This window comes from Pholis gunnellus (genome assembly GCF_910591455.1).
Source record: "Pholis gunnellus genome assembly, chromosome: 20".
NCBI lineage: Eukaryota > Metazoa > Chordata > Actinopteri > Perciformes > Pholidae > Pholis > Pholis gunnellus.
In genome coordinates this window covers 8596973-8612410 of record NC_136547.1, presented here as the reverse complement: position 1 = coordinate 8612410, position 15438 = coordinate 8596973, and the positions used below count along the sequence as shown (strand labels likewise).

The following is a 15438-nucleotide window of genomic DNA, read 5'->3' as shown; positions in this document are numbered from 1 at the left end:
AAATAGTTAGCTTCAAGTAATGGATTAAGATTTTTAAATATTTTAAAAGAGTTAATTCATTCATTCATTCATTTTAGCAACTTTTTTATTCAAACAGCTAACCGTAATAGATAAACTAACACGTTTACTTCACACTCGCTAACTAGTTTACATTCACTCTCAATCACGGCACGTATTCATGCTCATATTTGATTTTTCTTTTTTTAAACCACTTTTTTTATTTACTGCAAGTAAACTCTTCCAAGTCAGATTTGACTTTCTATTATACAGCTTTTAAATGGAGCTTTGTGAAGAAATACAGAATATTACACCTATGTATTTAAAGCTTTGTCAAATTAAACACTTGATTTTTGAATTCCACAGTGCCAGAGACTTAAATTTCCTCATTTTGCAAATGCTGTGCACTGCTGGAGTTTCTCACTGCAGCCATTAATTAAATTGTTAACTTTTATTTCAGAGACATGAGCATGCATACAAACCACATCGTAACGAGATGGGATACAGCACTGCCGGGATCATGAATTACTGTGCTGTTGAATGAAGAATTGGTAATACTGGACCAGTGAAACCTCCGTCCTCTGTCCACTAACCATGGGAAGTGCAGAGGAAATGCACGGATGGACAGTAAAAATGAGCATGCCGAGTGTGTTGGCCATCGTTACGGTCTTTTCTATGATTCCTGGCGGGGTGCTGAGCGATATGGGAGGTACTCAGGGTCTGGAAGCCCAACAATTGGCCCAAGGGTCCACTCATCTGCACCGTCGCCTGAAGAGAGGCTGGATCTGGAAACAGCTGTTTGTCCCCGAGGAAGATCCCACTCCTCGCGTTATTGGCCAGGTACCATTTCAGTTTGAATGTCCTCCATGTCCTTGACACGCTACTTCTCTTTGAAAAAGCTTGTTTTCTGGTTACCTCTGAGTTTTTTATTTTTTCAAATCAAGCTTTGATGTTCCCCCTCTTCTTTTTGCAGCTCAAATCCGACTATGACCGAGGTGAATATTCCATCAAGTACATATTATCAGGAGAAGGGGCCGGAGATGCGTTTGAGATGGATGAGTATTCTGGTGAGATCCGGACACTCAAAAAGCTCGACCGAGAGGAAAAAGCCTTCTACGTCCTTCAAGCCCAGGCTATCAACAGGAGGTCCAATGAACCAGAGGAACCCGAGTCAGAGTTCATCATCAAGGTGCAGGACATCAATGACAATGTCCCGCAGTTCCAGAACGAACCGTATGTGTCCAGCATCCCTGAGATGTGTCCAACCGGTATGTTTTTGAAAGACGAGAGGAAAGTTTTAACAGTAAAAAAAAAAAAAGCACAGGCAAGTTAAATGAAATATAACGGGTCGGTTCAACAAAAGAGATGTTGTCAATACAGTGGAGGTGAATGGATATTCATGACATTTTTGAAATGTCAGTTTCAAAGAAAGCTGAAAATTCAACAGCAGCATCCGTTTCCAACATTCCCTCCTAATGTCCCTATTACTCAGGGTGATCCACAGGCCCCACTCACTGTCATCAGTTTTTACTGGAACTGCGTTGTACTGAATGAATGGTACTTATATACAAATCAGTTGACAGTGAGGTCTGTGCTTTAGCCAGAAAAGGGATTTTGATGAATGTTACTTTTGATGTCGGCAACTTTAGTTCAGACTGAAATATCTTGGCAATTGTTAGATGAGTTGAGAATGTGTACAGCTATTACTCTTCTCCAAGGGTTGACCCCCTTACTTTTCATCTAGCAACAAAATCTAAATTTGTACTTTGGTTCGTGACAAAATATGCATATTGGCTTTCTTGTCAACAGATCTTATGTCTTTACGATACAAATATAGACAAGTTGACTTTTTAATGCCTGGTTTTGGTAAGACCTGTTATATGCTAATGGCTTACTTATAATTCCAATGTGTCAAGGGAATTATGTATTTAACATATTATTCGCACAAACAGGTGATTACGTTGTTTACGGATACAATTTCAACTTTGCTATAAACTTGCAATTGGCTTTATTGTTTCCAGAGTTATACTTTTAAAATGATTTTTCTTAACTTAAATCTTGACTGAAGACAATGAACAAAAGGTTATATAAATGTCTGTCACCTGTCCCCATTCAGGAAGTTAAAAGTATTGGATTCTGAATTGTAGCTTGGATGCCTTTTGTGGATACATTTCTTATATAATGTTATTATAACCACTGCCCTTTCATACCACAAACATTACCATTTCAATTTATATGTAATCTGCTTTTGCAGCAATATCTCGCTCGTAATAAATCATAATGCATTTGACTCGGAAAAAGAAAGCGATAGGGGAAGGTTGAAATGCTGTGGTAAACCCCCTGCCTGTGTAGAAAAAAAAAGCAGAGTGCTTTCTGGGAAAGAAAAAAAAAAAAGAACAAGATGGACGAGGACTGAGGGAGAGGATATGGTCAGTGGAGAAAAGGGTAGTAAGTGTGAAAGATAGAGAGGCGAAACTGAATGAGAATGCGATGGAGAGAAAACGAGCAGCAGGTGGATGGTGAGAGAGATGTCGCTATAGGGCTGTGGAGGTTGTCACACACACCTGCACAGCCGTACGGAGTTGTGAAAGGCCAACATTGCTCCCCCACCATCCTCCCCATTGTCAACATCCCTCCCCGAACCCTACCGCAACCTCCCCCCTCCCTCCTTCCATTCCCACTGCTCCCCCCCTGAGCCAGACAGACAGACCCTGCGGGACTGTGGCATAATCACTTTATTTCCCCGTCGACTGGAACTGCTGCCCGAGCTAACTCTGACGGTGTGATCTGCTCCCCCCCCCCCACAGGGACCACAGTGGCCCAGGTGACAGCCACAGATGCTGATGATCCCATGTTTGGAAACAACGCCAAGCTCATCTACTCCATCCTGCAGGGGGAGCCCTACTTCTCTGTGGAGCCAAAGACGGGTACCCCTTCCAGATAAAAAGGCTTTTAGCTTGAACTGTACTGACTTTAGTCGCTATCAGTGGAAGCTGCGCAAATCTCTCGACAACCACAGTTTGGGCTTTTAGGGAGGCGCACTAGAGATTTGGCTGTGCAGAAATAATGTTTAACTTCATAGCGAGTGGGCTTAAAAAATAAACAGAAGGGCAGACATGTTTTCAATCTCAGACTCTTGAGACTGAAATCTGTTTTGTCTTTCTCCCTCTGGTCCTAGTCACTTTTGACAAGTGATTCACTACTCATCACTTTGAAAATTTTATAAATTCCCCAGGCAACTTTTTTTCCTTTAAACAACTATTCACAGATTTAGCTACTGTTTTGAAGCCATTGGGGAATATGTGAGTGTCGACACCCCTACGAGGAGTCTGGTTCAATTGATGCCAATGCATGTACATTTATTGTGTGATACAGAGGTCAGTTGCAGCACTTCCCACACACATTGTTAACCTCTGCGGTCAAGACTTGGGGAATGGCATTATTGATGTCAGAAAAATGTTAACATGCAAATGAATGCAATGTGTAAAAGGGTAAATCTAACTTTTTGGGGGAACCGACTTTTCATTGAGGAGTGGGCAGCAGTCAATATAAGTTAGTTCTGCTCAAGGCTTCAGTTAAGGATAAGCCTGGAGATACTTTATATTTTTCTTATTTAGATTCCATGTAAAGACTAAAACCACCAATGAATTGATCCTCGGAGCAAATACTGTTTCCAAAGTCCAATATACATTATTCCTCTGTGCAATAGAGCTCCATTGTTCTCCAAAATGTGTTGCATCATCAATGAGGCACAGTGCTGCTCACAATGGACTGTACATAGGCCATCTTCACCACCAAGTACAACCAAATGCTAAATATGACATTTTTTTGTGGACAAAAAAGGTTACAATTAACATCCACGAACTGAAAACAAACTGTGAAAAGGTTAAAAAAGACTTGAAACTAGCGATTGAGACCATAAACTCGTGTTTGTAATGTTTTTCTTGGTAACAAATCAAGTGAGAAGTAGGTTCATGGACTTTTATACAATCAGACTTCTTTTTTTTTAGTGTAAGGCTCTCCCCCTTTGGCTTCACTTTTCAGACCAGAAGGTTTTATACCTGATCGCACTGCTGTTCCTTCATTGCAAAGAACATTGGCACTTCACAGCCTTGATGAATATTTATTACATCAAATATGTAATAACCCTCTGCTAAAACTATAGTCCCCAACAGATACACTATTTAGTTCTTTTTGTGTAACATTTTCTAAAAAAGGACATTTTCAAGGCTTTTTTTTAGGAATGAATAGACTTGAGACGGACAGACAACATAATGAAAGACACACTGACAAATATTTGGTTTGGGTCTTTACATGAGGAAAAATAAACATTGTTATCCTTAAAAAAGATACAAACTGACCAGGTGGCTAAGTCAGGTGTGTTACCAATACAAATAATGTCTGACTATAAGATAGTTAATGGCTGCTGAAAAAATGATGTAATCTAAACACAAGATTAGATGAATAAGTAGTTTAAAAGCTGACATCTTAGGCAAAAATAGCGTCTAATTCTCTTGATTCTAATTGTTCGGTTTACAGTCGCCCACAGTCTCCACTTTGGCCAGACGGAGGAAGCATTAGTCATTAAACAGCTCTCTTGATATTATAATGTATCAATCAAGTTTGCAGACTTTAAATTTCTAGTGGTGCTGTTTTGCTGCAGGCACCCTTGAAGACTACTTGAGGCAAAGTTTACTTACATTTTCAATGAAACAAACACAGAAAACCACCCACAGATACACTTGATGGCATCCTATGAACCTCTTGTATACCTCCTCTCTGTCTGTCTCCTCCACCTGCAGGGATTATTGTAACATCATGGCAAAACATGGACCGCGAGGCCAGAGAGCAGTACCTGGTGGTGGTGCAGGTAAAGGATATGCTTGGTCTCAGCGGCGGTTACTCCTCCTCCACCACCGTCACCGTCAGCCTGACTGATGTCAACGACAACGGACCCACTTTCCAGCATCGTGAGTCACTTCTATGAGTCACAGTGATGCAAACACCGGGCCATACACACTCCGGGAATCAATGAAAGAGCACAAAGCGTTGCAGACTGCGAGGACATGTTTAATATTACACCTAAGAGGCATTTATTTGATAACACTTCTCCGGTTCGGGTGGGTGGGTTTGTGCTGCCGGCGCTGCATTCGGCTGTGCACGTCTTGTTATTCAGCCGGCAGCTGAAATTAAAAGGAGACGGTCTAAGAATGAGACAGAGAGAGAGAGAGAGAGAGAGAGAGAGAGAGAGAGAGAGAGAGAGAGAGAGAGAGAGAGAGAGAGATGTTCATCTGCTCGTGCAAATGCGCACGCGTCGCCCACTGGATGAATTTAATCATTCACACATGAAAGGACATTTGTCATGACCTTTAGAAACAAACCTAGGCTTCTCAGTGATAAACCCCACTAAATGAATGCCCTGGGAAGAAATCAATTCTGTAGAAATGAGACAGCAAGGATGATACCTTTAACTATTAATGTCACATTCGCATTCATTGCCGGTGCTACTGTATCCCTTGGATTCAGCGTTGAGTCAAAAGGCCTTATAAATATTGTATGACCACACTTCACTTTGAACTGCGCCCTCTGTTTTGTAACATAATTGGTAATTATTATCAGGGATTCTTTTTTTTTTTCCAGGAGCAGCTGGTTGCTGTTAAATTCCTCCCAGTTGTGGCAGCCGTCCAAATAGAGTCGCTCAAAGACACGATCACATTTTCTCATCTCCTTATTAGTGAGTTGCTGGGATTACGTGGAGTTGCCACGATTTATCTGTGACTCACACAAATTGACCCTCCACCACAATGTTCTCCCTTCTTATCACTTTACACACTAGCAGACTCTCTTGACAAACTATTAACAACTTTCTGTCAAGCGATGTAGGCGATGTTTTAGTAAAGAAACTTTTTTTAATTTGTCGTTTTTTACCGAAAGTGAGCTTGCGTTACGTGCTGTAAAAGTACCAATTTGACATCATCAAGATTTTGAATTTCCAACGTTCTCCGGCTAATCGTTTAAAACATCCTCGTTTCTTCAGACCTGTACGCATTTGCCGTCCCTGAGAATGCAGCAGTGGGCACCACAGTGGGCAGGATCATGGCACAGGATGGAGACACTGGCATCAATGCCAGGATGACCTACAGTCTGGAGGATGACCTGGAGGAAAGCTCCACTTTTATCATTAAAACAGATCCAGTGACGCAGGAGGGAGTGGTTCTGCTAGCCAAGGTGAATACATACACTACATTATCACTTTGTCTAATATATTAATTTGATATGGCTTTCTTTAATCTGATGTGTCAAGGGCAGCAGTGCAGACAGAAATCAAAGTATCATTAGGTTCTGAGACATTAATTCAACAAAAACTCCTTTTTAATCTCCGGCGTTAGGGATTGAATTAACATTACAGACACCAACGCGAACCAAATTTGAAAAAATCATTTCGGCTGTTAGAGGGCACGGCAACATATCCTGGCACTTTGCGCGCACACAGACAGCTGGCAGACACAACAGCAGCAGCATCAAAGCCGACCAGACGCAACAGTGTAAGAGCCTGGCACAGGGACCCAACAGTCACACAGAGTCACACACCTGGCAGCAATATTGACTCCTTTCCAGGTCACGAACATATAGCAGCGTAATCTGAGCCAATGTGCACAATAAACTCGTGAATGCTAGGCTTCAGCTTGAGCATGGGGAATGTAAATAGCTTGCTTTGATGATTGCATATCAGCCCTGAAATTAGCCAGTTTGTATCCAATTGACACATTAGATGAGGGATCACTGTACAGTTAGTTGTGTAGAGGGACAAGGACTGTATGCCTATTGGGACAATGTGAAATGTCCCACATTTGTCTACTTACTGGCAAAATAGTGGAGTCAGTGGGAGCGGGTACCTCTAAAAATGAGAGCTGAAGTATCACTTTGTTCTAAACCTCACAGTGTTTTTGTGTAACAGACTTGAAGCAAGCTTGGACATTTTGGGGGAAAATGCTTGTTCAATTTCTTGCTCTCAAGTCTTTTTGGTATATATAAGGCTACAGCCAGTTAGCTTAGCACAAACACTGGAAACCATAGTAAACAGCTAGCCTGGCTCCATCCGAAGATCATTTAGAGAACAGTAAGAAGTGATTGATTGACTGGAATTTATTCATTTAATTATTATTATTAGTAATAATCACATAACTGAATTATAATTATTGATGCATCAATGTGTTCATCACTTTAATGTTGCAGCTGTTAAAGGTGGGGCTACATGTATTCACCTTATATACTGCTGGTTAACTTAACCCCTAATAATGCATTATGTTCTATTTGTTGGTTCATATTTCGTACAACTGAACTAAAAGGTACTTGAGTAAATATACTTTGTTACATTCCATCACCTGACAGTCCTAAATATACTCTCAGATTACTCTTGTTTTCCGCTCAGACTTGTGCTCTGTTTTTTTCCCCCCACGTATAGCATACTTCTTCATCGCACAGGAGAATTCAATTTAGATGCCGTGATAATGAAATAACAAACACATTATTGACTCTGTCTCTGAATCATTTTGGAAATGCAATAATAGTTTTCATGCTGTTTTCTTATTACTGGGATCATAATGTTAAAAAAGCTCTTAAACGCAGTATTATTTAAGCGCATGTTCACAGCTGGGAACTTATTGACATTGACTAAACAATTGTAACATCTAGTCAGAGTCGTGTCCTGCTCCCTCAGGAATAATCATCTGTCTTAAATTCAAGTTGGCAAAGCGTATTTGGAAAGCTGTTACTCTTTAAGCCTGCTTAATGATGATGGACCAGGTGTTCTCTGCTTATAGGAGCCTCTGTAATAATATGAATTGTTTAAAGGTATTTCTTTTTCTCCCAGCCTTTGGACTATGAAACCAAAAGACGTTTTGTCATGGCCGCAGAGGCAGTCAATGATCACGTGGACACTCGTTTTCTGACTCTGGAGGAGTTCAGGGACCGGACGACGCTCAAGATTGTCGTGGATGACGTGGATGAGCCGCCTGTCTTCCTCTCAGTGGCCTACGAGTGGAAAGTCCCTGAAAATGCAGCCGTGGGAACTGTCGTTGGCAGTGTTAGTGCCAGAGACACTGACACAGTCAACAATCCCATCAGGTACAGTAATGTGAACCGTCTAAACCAGGAAGAATGGCACCTGCCACCCAACTGCAAGTATGATAATGACGAGGCAGATGCCCAAGCCGGTGGGTGCGTAACGTCCCTAGACAGGTTCCTCCACACGGTGAAAAATCATTCCATTCCGAAAAGTGTTACTGGCTCGGTGCATCCATTTTTACCCTTGATCTCTGGATACCCTGTACATGGTCATATTTATCTCACATTACTTTAGTAGGAGATGATCCCCGCTGAATAAATCATTACGATTCTTTTTTTTTTTCACACCTCACAGGCTTTTTCTATCTATTGCCGTGGTATTATCACAAAGCGACGTGGCTAGGACGTAGGGATGTAATAAAGCACCATACGCTGTGGCATATGGAATTGAGATTTGCAGTCATTTGTAACTGGGGCACGTTGCAGAGGAGACATCAGCAGTACTGGTGCCTGTAGTCCATCTCAGCAGAGCTTAAGAGTGGCAGGTGCTGCATATCATCCTCAGCCTAGCGTGTATTACTGTCCCTTTGGAGACAGTGTCTCATTGATTAATAAATTCAGGCTGACATTTAAGGGGTTTCCACAGTTCTTCTAAATATGATTAAGTTTGCTTTGGTCAAATTGACTTATTTTCTGTGTTGTTATAAAAAAAATGGCTCAGAGAAATGATTCATTAGTCAGTGTGTTTCACTACCTTGTTACCCTGTAACATGTATGAATGAGTCCTAAAGGTATGGTAGTGTGAAAGACCTGTGCAGCACATGAGCAATTCTGCTTGGTCTGTGGATGATGCTTTTTATTTTTTTTATTGTTTATTTTACATTATGTATTTTAACACAATAAATCGCTCGCACTAACTTGTCACCCACTATCAGAAAACAAGACACGGTGATGCTGCACCACATGTTTTTATTTATTTATTATTCATTTCAAAAAGACTGAACAAAGTGTCCCTATATTTACAAGATTCCCTGCCCCACTGTTTTTACATTTTACATTTCCTCACTGAAGACAAATATATATGCTCTGTTGTCAGGTTTAAAAAAATATTAAGAATTCATAAACTTGTGTCCATGCCATCTGTGTGAGACGCTTTGTTTTCAGTGTTGTTGTCACACTAGCTGGTGTGCGTGCTCTCTTTGTTGGATATCTGTCACAGATTTTTAAAAATGAGCAGTTTGCCTAATTAATCTCCCTGTGGTATCACAATGTTTTGTTGGCCCAAAAAGCAACCTCGACTGCTAAATGTGTGTCTCTGTGGTTTTTCTTCCAGATATTCGATTGACAAAAGGAGTGATAACACAAAAGCTTTCAAAATAGACCCAAACAATGGAACTATAACTGTCGCTAAAGCTTTGGACAGGGAGACGACAAACTGGCACAATGTGACGGTTGAAGCCAAGGAAACAAGTAAGGAGAATGTCCGTGCTTTGCTCAATAGCATCTTGTTGATACAGCCATCTTATGGCACTTTCACTCAGTCATGAAACCTGTTCAGAATATATTAACAGCAATGTGTTGATGACACGTATTTTGTCTAGAGCAGTGGTTCACAGCCAGAAGTACCCCAGGGGGCACAGCGGTTGTCTGATTTAATGTGGAAAGACTATGCAGTTAATTAACTAGTTTGAAAAATATAAGCTACGGTTTGGTCAAGAGAAAATGCATTCAGCTGTAACACCTAAACAATACATGTTGAGACTGCGGCTAACTAAACGATAGCTAAAAGTAATGAATGAGTAAATGGTTAATAGTTCAACGTGCCGTACGTTGTCCTTCGAATGTCCAGCAACACGAGCGATCAGGGAGACTGCACAAGCTTGATTAAGTTTAGGCAACAAACCGACTTGGTTAGGTTTAGGTTTGTGATTGTAGTTAAGATAACTGCAAGTTTGTAAAATTAAGATTTGACTTGTAGTTTCCTGGGGACAAGAGCAGCGGTCTCCTGGGTGAAAGTCCTGTGTCCTGTCTGTCCCCCTTATAGACTGTCAGGTTTTATACCACGTCTCCTGACTTCCTTAGAGGCATTCCTTCGTGTCCTGGGTCACAACAGATTACGTGGGTTATATATGAATTATGGTGCATTACGTTTTGTAGGTATAAGTACCAACAGTTAATGAGAACAGCCTGAATAGTTAGCTAAAATTAATGGGATAAACAGTTGTCTGAATTATCTAAAAGTAATAAGTAAAAGATTGAAATAGTTATTTATAAGTTTTTGATAAATAATTGAAATTATTAGCTAGGAGTAATCAATAAATGGTTGAATTGTCCAGCTTCAGCAGCTTTAAGTGATAGTACAAATGCAAACCTGGCAGATCTAAAACTTGAGTGCTCAATTATATGATATTATTGTATGCTAACAATGTCCAATTTTAAAAGCAAAAGTGCTAAATAACATCCAGTTCAAAATGAGCTTAACATAAGGCGATATTAATGAAGGGGATAGCTTCAAAAGGTTGGGGACCACTGATCTAGAGTGAAGCAAAACCTCAAATTTTCTGAGAAGAATTAGCTTTTTCACCGTTTTTTTTCATGTTAATTTTGTCTTCGTTTGAAGAGAAACGTCGTTGCACATTTTTTTGAGTCATGTTTCTAAAAGAAGAAACATTCATCAGTCTTAAGTATTATTTTGACAGAGCTTTTAGAAAGCATTTATGATACATGCACCCAGTGGACTCCAGCAAATGTCTATCTTCACTACTGCAGCGCTGAACCATTTATCCTCCTCCGTGGTGGTGTTCATCAAAGTGCTGGACATAAACGACAATGTGCCAAGGCTTGCAAGAGATTACCAGCCATTTATCTGCGAGGGAACACAGGCGGGAGAAGTATGTATATTATGATCCACTGATGTTCATGATTTACTATATAAGAACATTGAGAATTTACATTTTACAGTAAACATTTTCATATTGCAACATATTGTATTGCATCAATGTACTATTTTTAGGAGCCATCTTAGTATTGAAGAGCTCAAATGATATGAGTGTCAATACAAATAAAATCTGTTTATATTTTCTCAGAGATGTGTCTTTGTGTCTCTCAGCTCATTCAGCTGCTCGGTGCGGTCGACCTGGACGACCCTGTGGAGGGACACCACTTCTACTTCTCCATGGTCTCTGAGAAGCACATCAATCCAAACTTCACTATCAGAGACAATCAAGGTTATAATCATTTAGCGAGGCTGGAAGTAATGTTTGGATCTCTGCCTTGAGTGAAAGTGTCAATAACCACTGTTTGGAAACAAATTAAAAAGTAAATCAAAGTACAAAAGTATTAGCATCAAAATATACTTTGAGTACCATAAATCAAAACTTGCCCATCTCAGTATATTATTGTTCTTGATCCATTCGTATGTAATTTGTATGTGTTTCTGGTCTTTGTGCTAAGCTAACAGCACTGCTGCAGTGACAGACTCAGCGTGAACAAAATTTGTTGCTGCAGGAAATTTCGTGCAGTAAATTACTAACATTTTCTGTTTGGAGGCTTTAAGCTGTGGGACACAAGGGAATACATGAAACCGGATAAAACTATACTTTTTTAAGTTTATGAAAATGGGCAGCAGAGGGATATTTGATTGTATCGAATAAGTCGGAATGAAATGCATGCAGGTGAACTGTTTTGGCGGTTGGCCGTGCAAGCAGGTCACGTCAGCAACCAGGAAAAAACAAGGAATCGCATATTAAATAAAACCCATTTTTGAATGCCACAAGGCATATCTAACTTTCAAAAGGTTATTGTTAGGTGACTTGATGAAGTCTTACGAGATTTTCCAAATTTACTTTTGTACACACTGAAAATTACATTTGAGGGTTCGCCTGCCTTTCAGAGAGCTGGGATTGTATTTTAAATCGCATCACGTGTGTCAGCTGAATTCCAAAATATAAGCGCTCAAAGTGGAAGCAGTCCTCATGTTTTTTTTAGGAAATTAAAAAGTGCACCTCCTGTTTGCTTCATTTCTAGACAATACAGCCAGCATCGTGGCACGAAGGAGCACTTTTACACGCAAGGATCGACCCCAGTACCTCCTGCCTGTTGTGGTGACAGACAGCGGCTCTCCAGCTCTCTCCAGTACCAGCACTTTGACCATCAGTGTATGCAGCTGCCAGCCTGCCGGCCATTGTCCCACAGGGGGGGTGGAGGCTCTCGCCCTGTCCATGGGCGTCAGCCTGCAAACCTTGTTAGGGCTAATGGTCTGCCTTGTCACACTCAGCGGTAAGAAAGCATGGATTTATTTTGTATTCACATTCCATCCAAGTTCAGAATATCCATCTATGATATAATAAGGATGCGTATAAAGGAATACACAGTTTTCTTTGGGTGAGTGGGCTGCTGTAAAGCACCCAGGGACCACTTTGGGGTTCAGTGTTTCACTCCAGGACACTTTGACGCGCAGACAGGAGGAGCTGGCTGGGGATTGAACCTTCAATTTTGTGGTTAAAAGGAATACCCGCTCACGAGAAACATAAAGATGAGAAAATAAGGCTGGGCATTTTGTTTATTTTAATGAAAGATGTCTAAATGTACAAACTGACAAAATCTAGTAGAAGTCAAGTCAAAAATATTACCGAATACATCAATATATAATATTTTGTTAAATAAGTAAAAATGCTCTGGGAAAAGAAAAATAATACTTTCCAATCAGTTTCATTTAACATATGTAAACCTGATTTTTGGGAGTTTGTTAAAATACAGACTTAAAAGTTATTATTAATAATGTGCTTTCAGAAGGAAAAGATGCTGTTTCTGGAGTTTGGCTTCTTCAAACGTCTTTCAAACAGCCAATAAAAAGGCTACCGCAGAATCACCAAAGATCTTGTTCTGCCAATTTTTTGGCAAGAGTTTCTCCAGACCTCAGTGTGATTGACAAGAGCGACGTGAGAGGCATTTTTCAAGTCTGTTTTGTTTACACAAAAGAAGTGCAGAGTACTAGCGAGCTGATTGTTTCTGCACGGTGGCCTCACAAAAGGATTCACTAACAATATAGACTGAGATTTTCAGAAGATAGAAAACATTGACAACTTTGAATAATTGCCAGACAGCTATGATTAATTCACTTATAGTCCTTAGATATTAATTAAGGTAACCGAGGATCAAACTCCCCAAAAGTCTGTATAGTTTGATTGATTGATGGATGGATGGATGGATGGATGGATGGTTCATTGATTGATTGATGGATGGATGGATGGATGTTTGATGTTGGATATTTTGTTGTAAAAAAGTCATTCTTTTTCAGCGGATCTGTTGAGCTAGAGCAGCTCCACCTCACATCATTTTGGCAAGTACATAAACGTGTGTTAAACAGCAGGATTTTTCATTAACAAATTTGCTCTTTCATTTGATTCCCTTTTTAAAAACTCACCAGCGTGCCTTTAACACACACTTTTTAAATGCTGAAAGCTTGCAGAGCGATGATGTCAGGTAATGAGCATACTGGTTGCAATACATCAGTAGCAATGCCATCCTGGGACATTGATGGGTTTGCATAGTGAAGAGCTTTATTATGACCTCGGCTGCTTTGTGTCCCCTCTGTGCCCATCACATGAAAGATTAATGACAATACCTGCTATGCTAACATTCTGTCGGATGAGCACAATACCCGATGAAAACACAGCAGAATAAAATAAACACTCTTCTAGCAGTCTGTTCCGCATGGAGCAAATAAAGAAGTCTTCTTTTATGTGTGAGCTGAAATTAAAAACGTTATCGCCTAATTTCCGTTCATTTCGATTTTCCGCATCCACAATAAGTTACAGAAAAACAAATCTGGCTGCCATTATTTTCGGTGCACGAGTTCATGCTATGCTCCATCAGGCACCCTAGATGCTTTTTATCTCACTAAGCTCATGCCCTGGTGTTTAACGGTAATGATCTCCTACTGTGTTGTGTCTGCAGTGCTGTCAGTTCTAATGCTCATGGTGAGGAGGCACCGGCGTAAGCAGCAGGAGGGATTGGAGGTGGAGGTGATGGATCTGGAGCTGCCTGAGACGGTGTCGCAGAAGGTGCTATATTACGGAGAACCGGGGGGTGGGGGAGCAGACCTGGGCTTCTGCCAGCCTGTTGTCCCGCTGCGACACCACCCGAGGAGGAGGGAGCGGAGGCTGCGGAGGGAGGATGTCAGGGCAAGCATACGGATGTCTCTCAGAGAATCCCACCTCATCGGGCCGGACGACGAGGTCTTCCGGCAGTTTATTCTGGACAGGCTGGCTGAGGCGGATCAGGATCCTTACGTTCCCCCATTCGACTGCCTGAGAACCTATGCATACGAGGGGTCGGGGTCTCCCACAGGATCCCTGAGCTCACTGGAGTCATCCGCTTTGGAGCTTGAACATGAGCAACCTGTTTGTAATCCCAGACCCTTCATGGTTAAACTCACCCCGTGGTATGGGGGAGGAGAGGAAGACACCATCTTCTGAGGTGCTCTTCTTCTTCTCCTTTAATGTCTGTTTATCTAATCTTACCTATATATTACCATAATATTACCTCTAGGCGTTGCACTTGACTCAGCAGCCGCTCCCTGAGAAGAACAGAATGAGGCCGAGCGAGTCCATGAGGCCTTTTTGCCTTGTTTGTGTTTGTCTGCGCACCAATTTTGTTGGCTTTAAATTCATAATGTTGCCACATTGGCACGTTTTTAGTTTTATTGGAGACTAACTCTGCCAGGTCTCGTCTCAGCACCCCCCAAAACACACACATTTTCTAATGAACAAACATGACTTTTTCCGCCTCCCACCTCTACAGACATCTGATCCCCTTCATGTTGCCAGCCTTGGCTCGGCAGAGGCTCCATTAGTCCGTTTATAAGCAAACATGATGTTATGTTAATCAAGTTGTCATATTGCTTATTACTAACGCAATACAAGCTGTATTTAGCGCTGTGGTGCTGTCGGCACAGGTTGCTGACGTCGGCTTTTCATTTTCCAGAAGGTGTCGTATCGGTTCAGTCGGTTTACATAAAATCAAAACCGCTCTAGGATTATAGGCTACGCCAGACCGGACCGGAAAATGTACCCAACTATATGATGGACCAGTTCAGTGCATTTAAAATGAGCACCCATCAAGTTCTACTTGAATTTGGGAAATATGTTTGTTCCCTTTCTTGCCCATAGTTAGAGGAGACGATACCACTCTTATGTAGGTACGGTAAATATAATGCTATAGCATCCTGTTAGCTTAGCATTAAGAGTTAGCCTGACTGTTCCTTTGGAAGATTAAGAGGTGTTGGTCGGCGATTTTCTTTCATTCTTCTGTCCAGCTGCTGGCTGTAGCTCCATATTTATCATGCAGACATGAGATTGGTATCTAATTCTC

General features: G+C 41.1%; 1 protein-coding gene across 1 annotated transcript; it reads left to right on the top strand.

The window, feature by feature from the left end:
- Positions 1-591: 591 nt before the first annotated feature.
- cdh19 (cadherin 19, type 2) lies at positions 592-14543 on the top strand (the record flags this gene model as incomplete). Its single annotated transcript, XM_079181789.1, has 11 exons — positions 592-837; positions 971-1265; positions 2805-2924; positions 4800-4967; positions 6035-6225; positions 7871-8124; positions 9398-9534; positions 10834-10955; positions 11174-11291; positions 12091-12342; positions 14023-14543. 11 exons carry the CDS (start codon positions 592-594, stop codon positions 14541-14543), a joined length of 2424 nt encoding a protein of 807 aa, XP_079037915.1.
- Between the last annotated feature and the right edge of the window lie 895 nt (positions 14544-15438).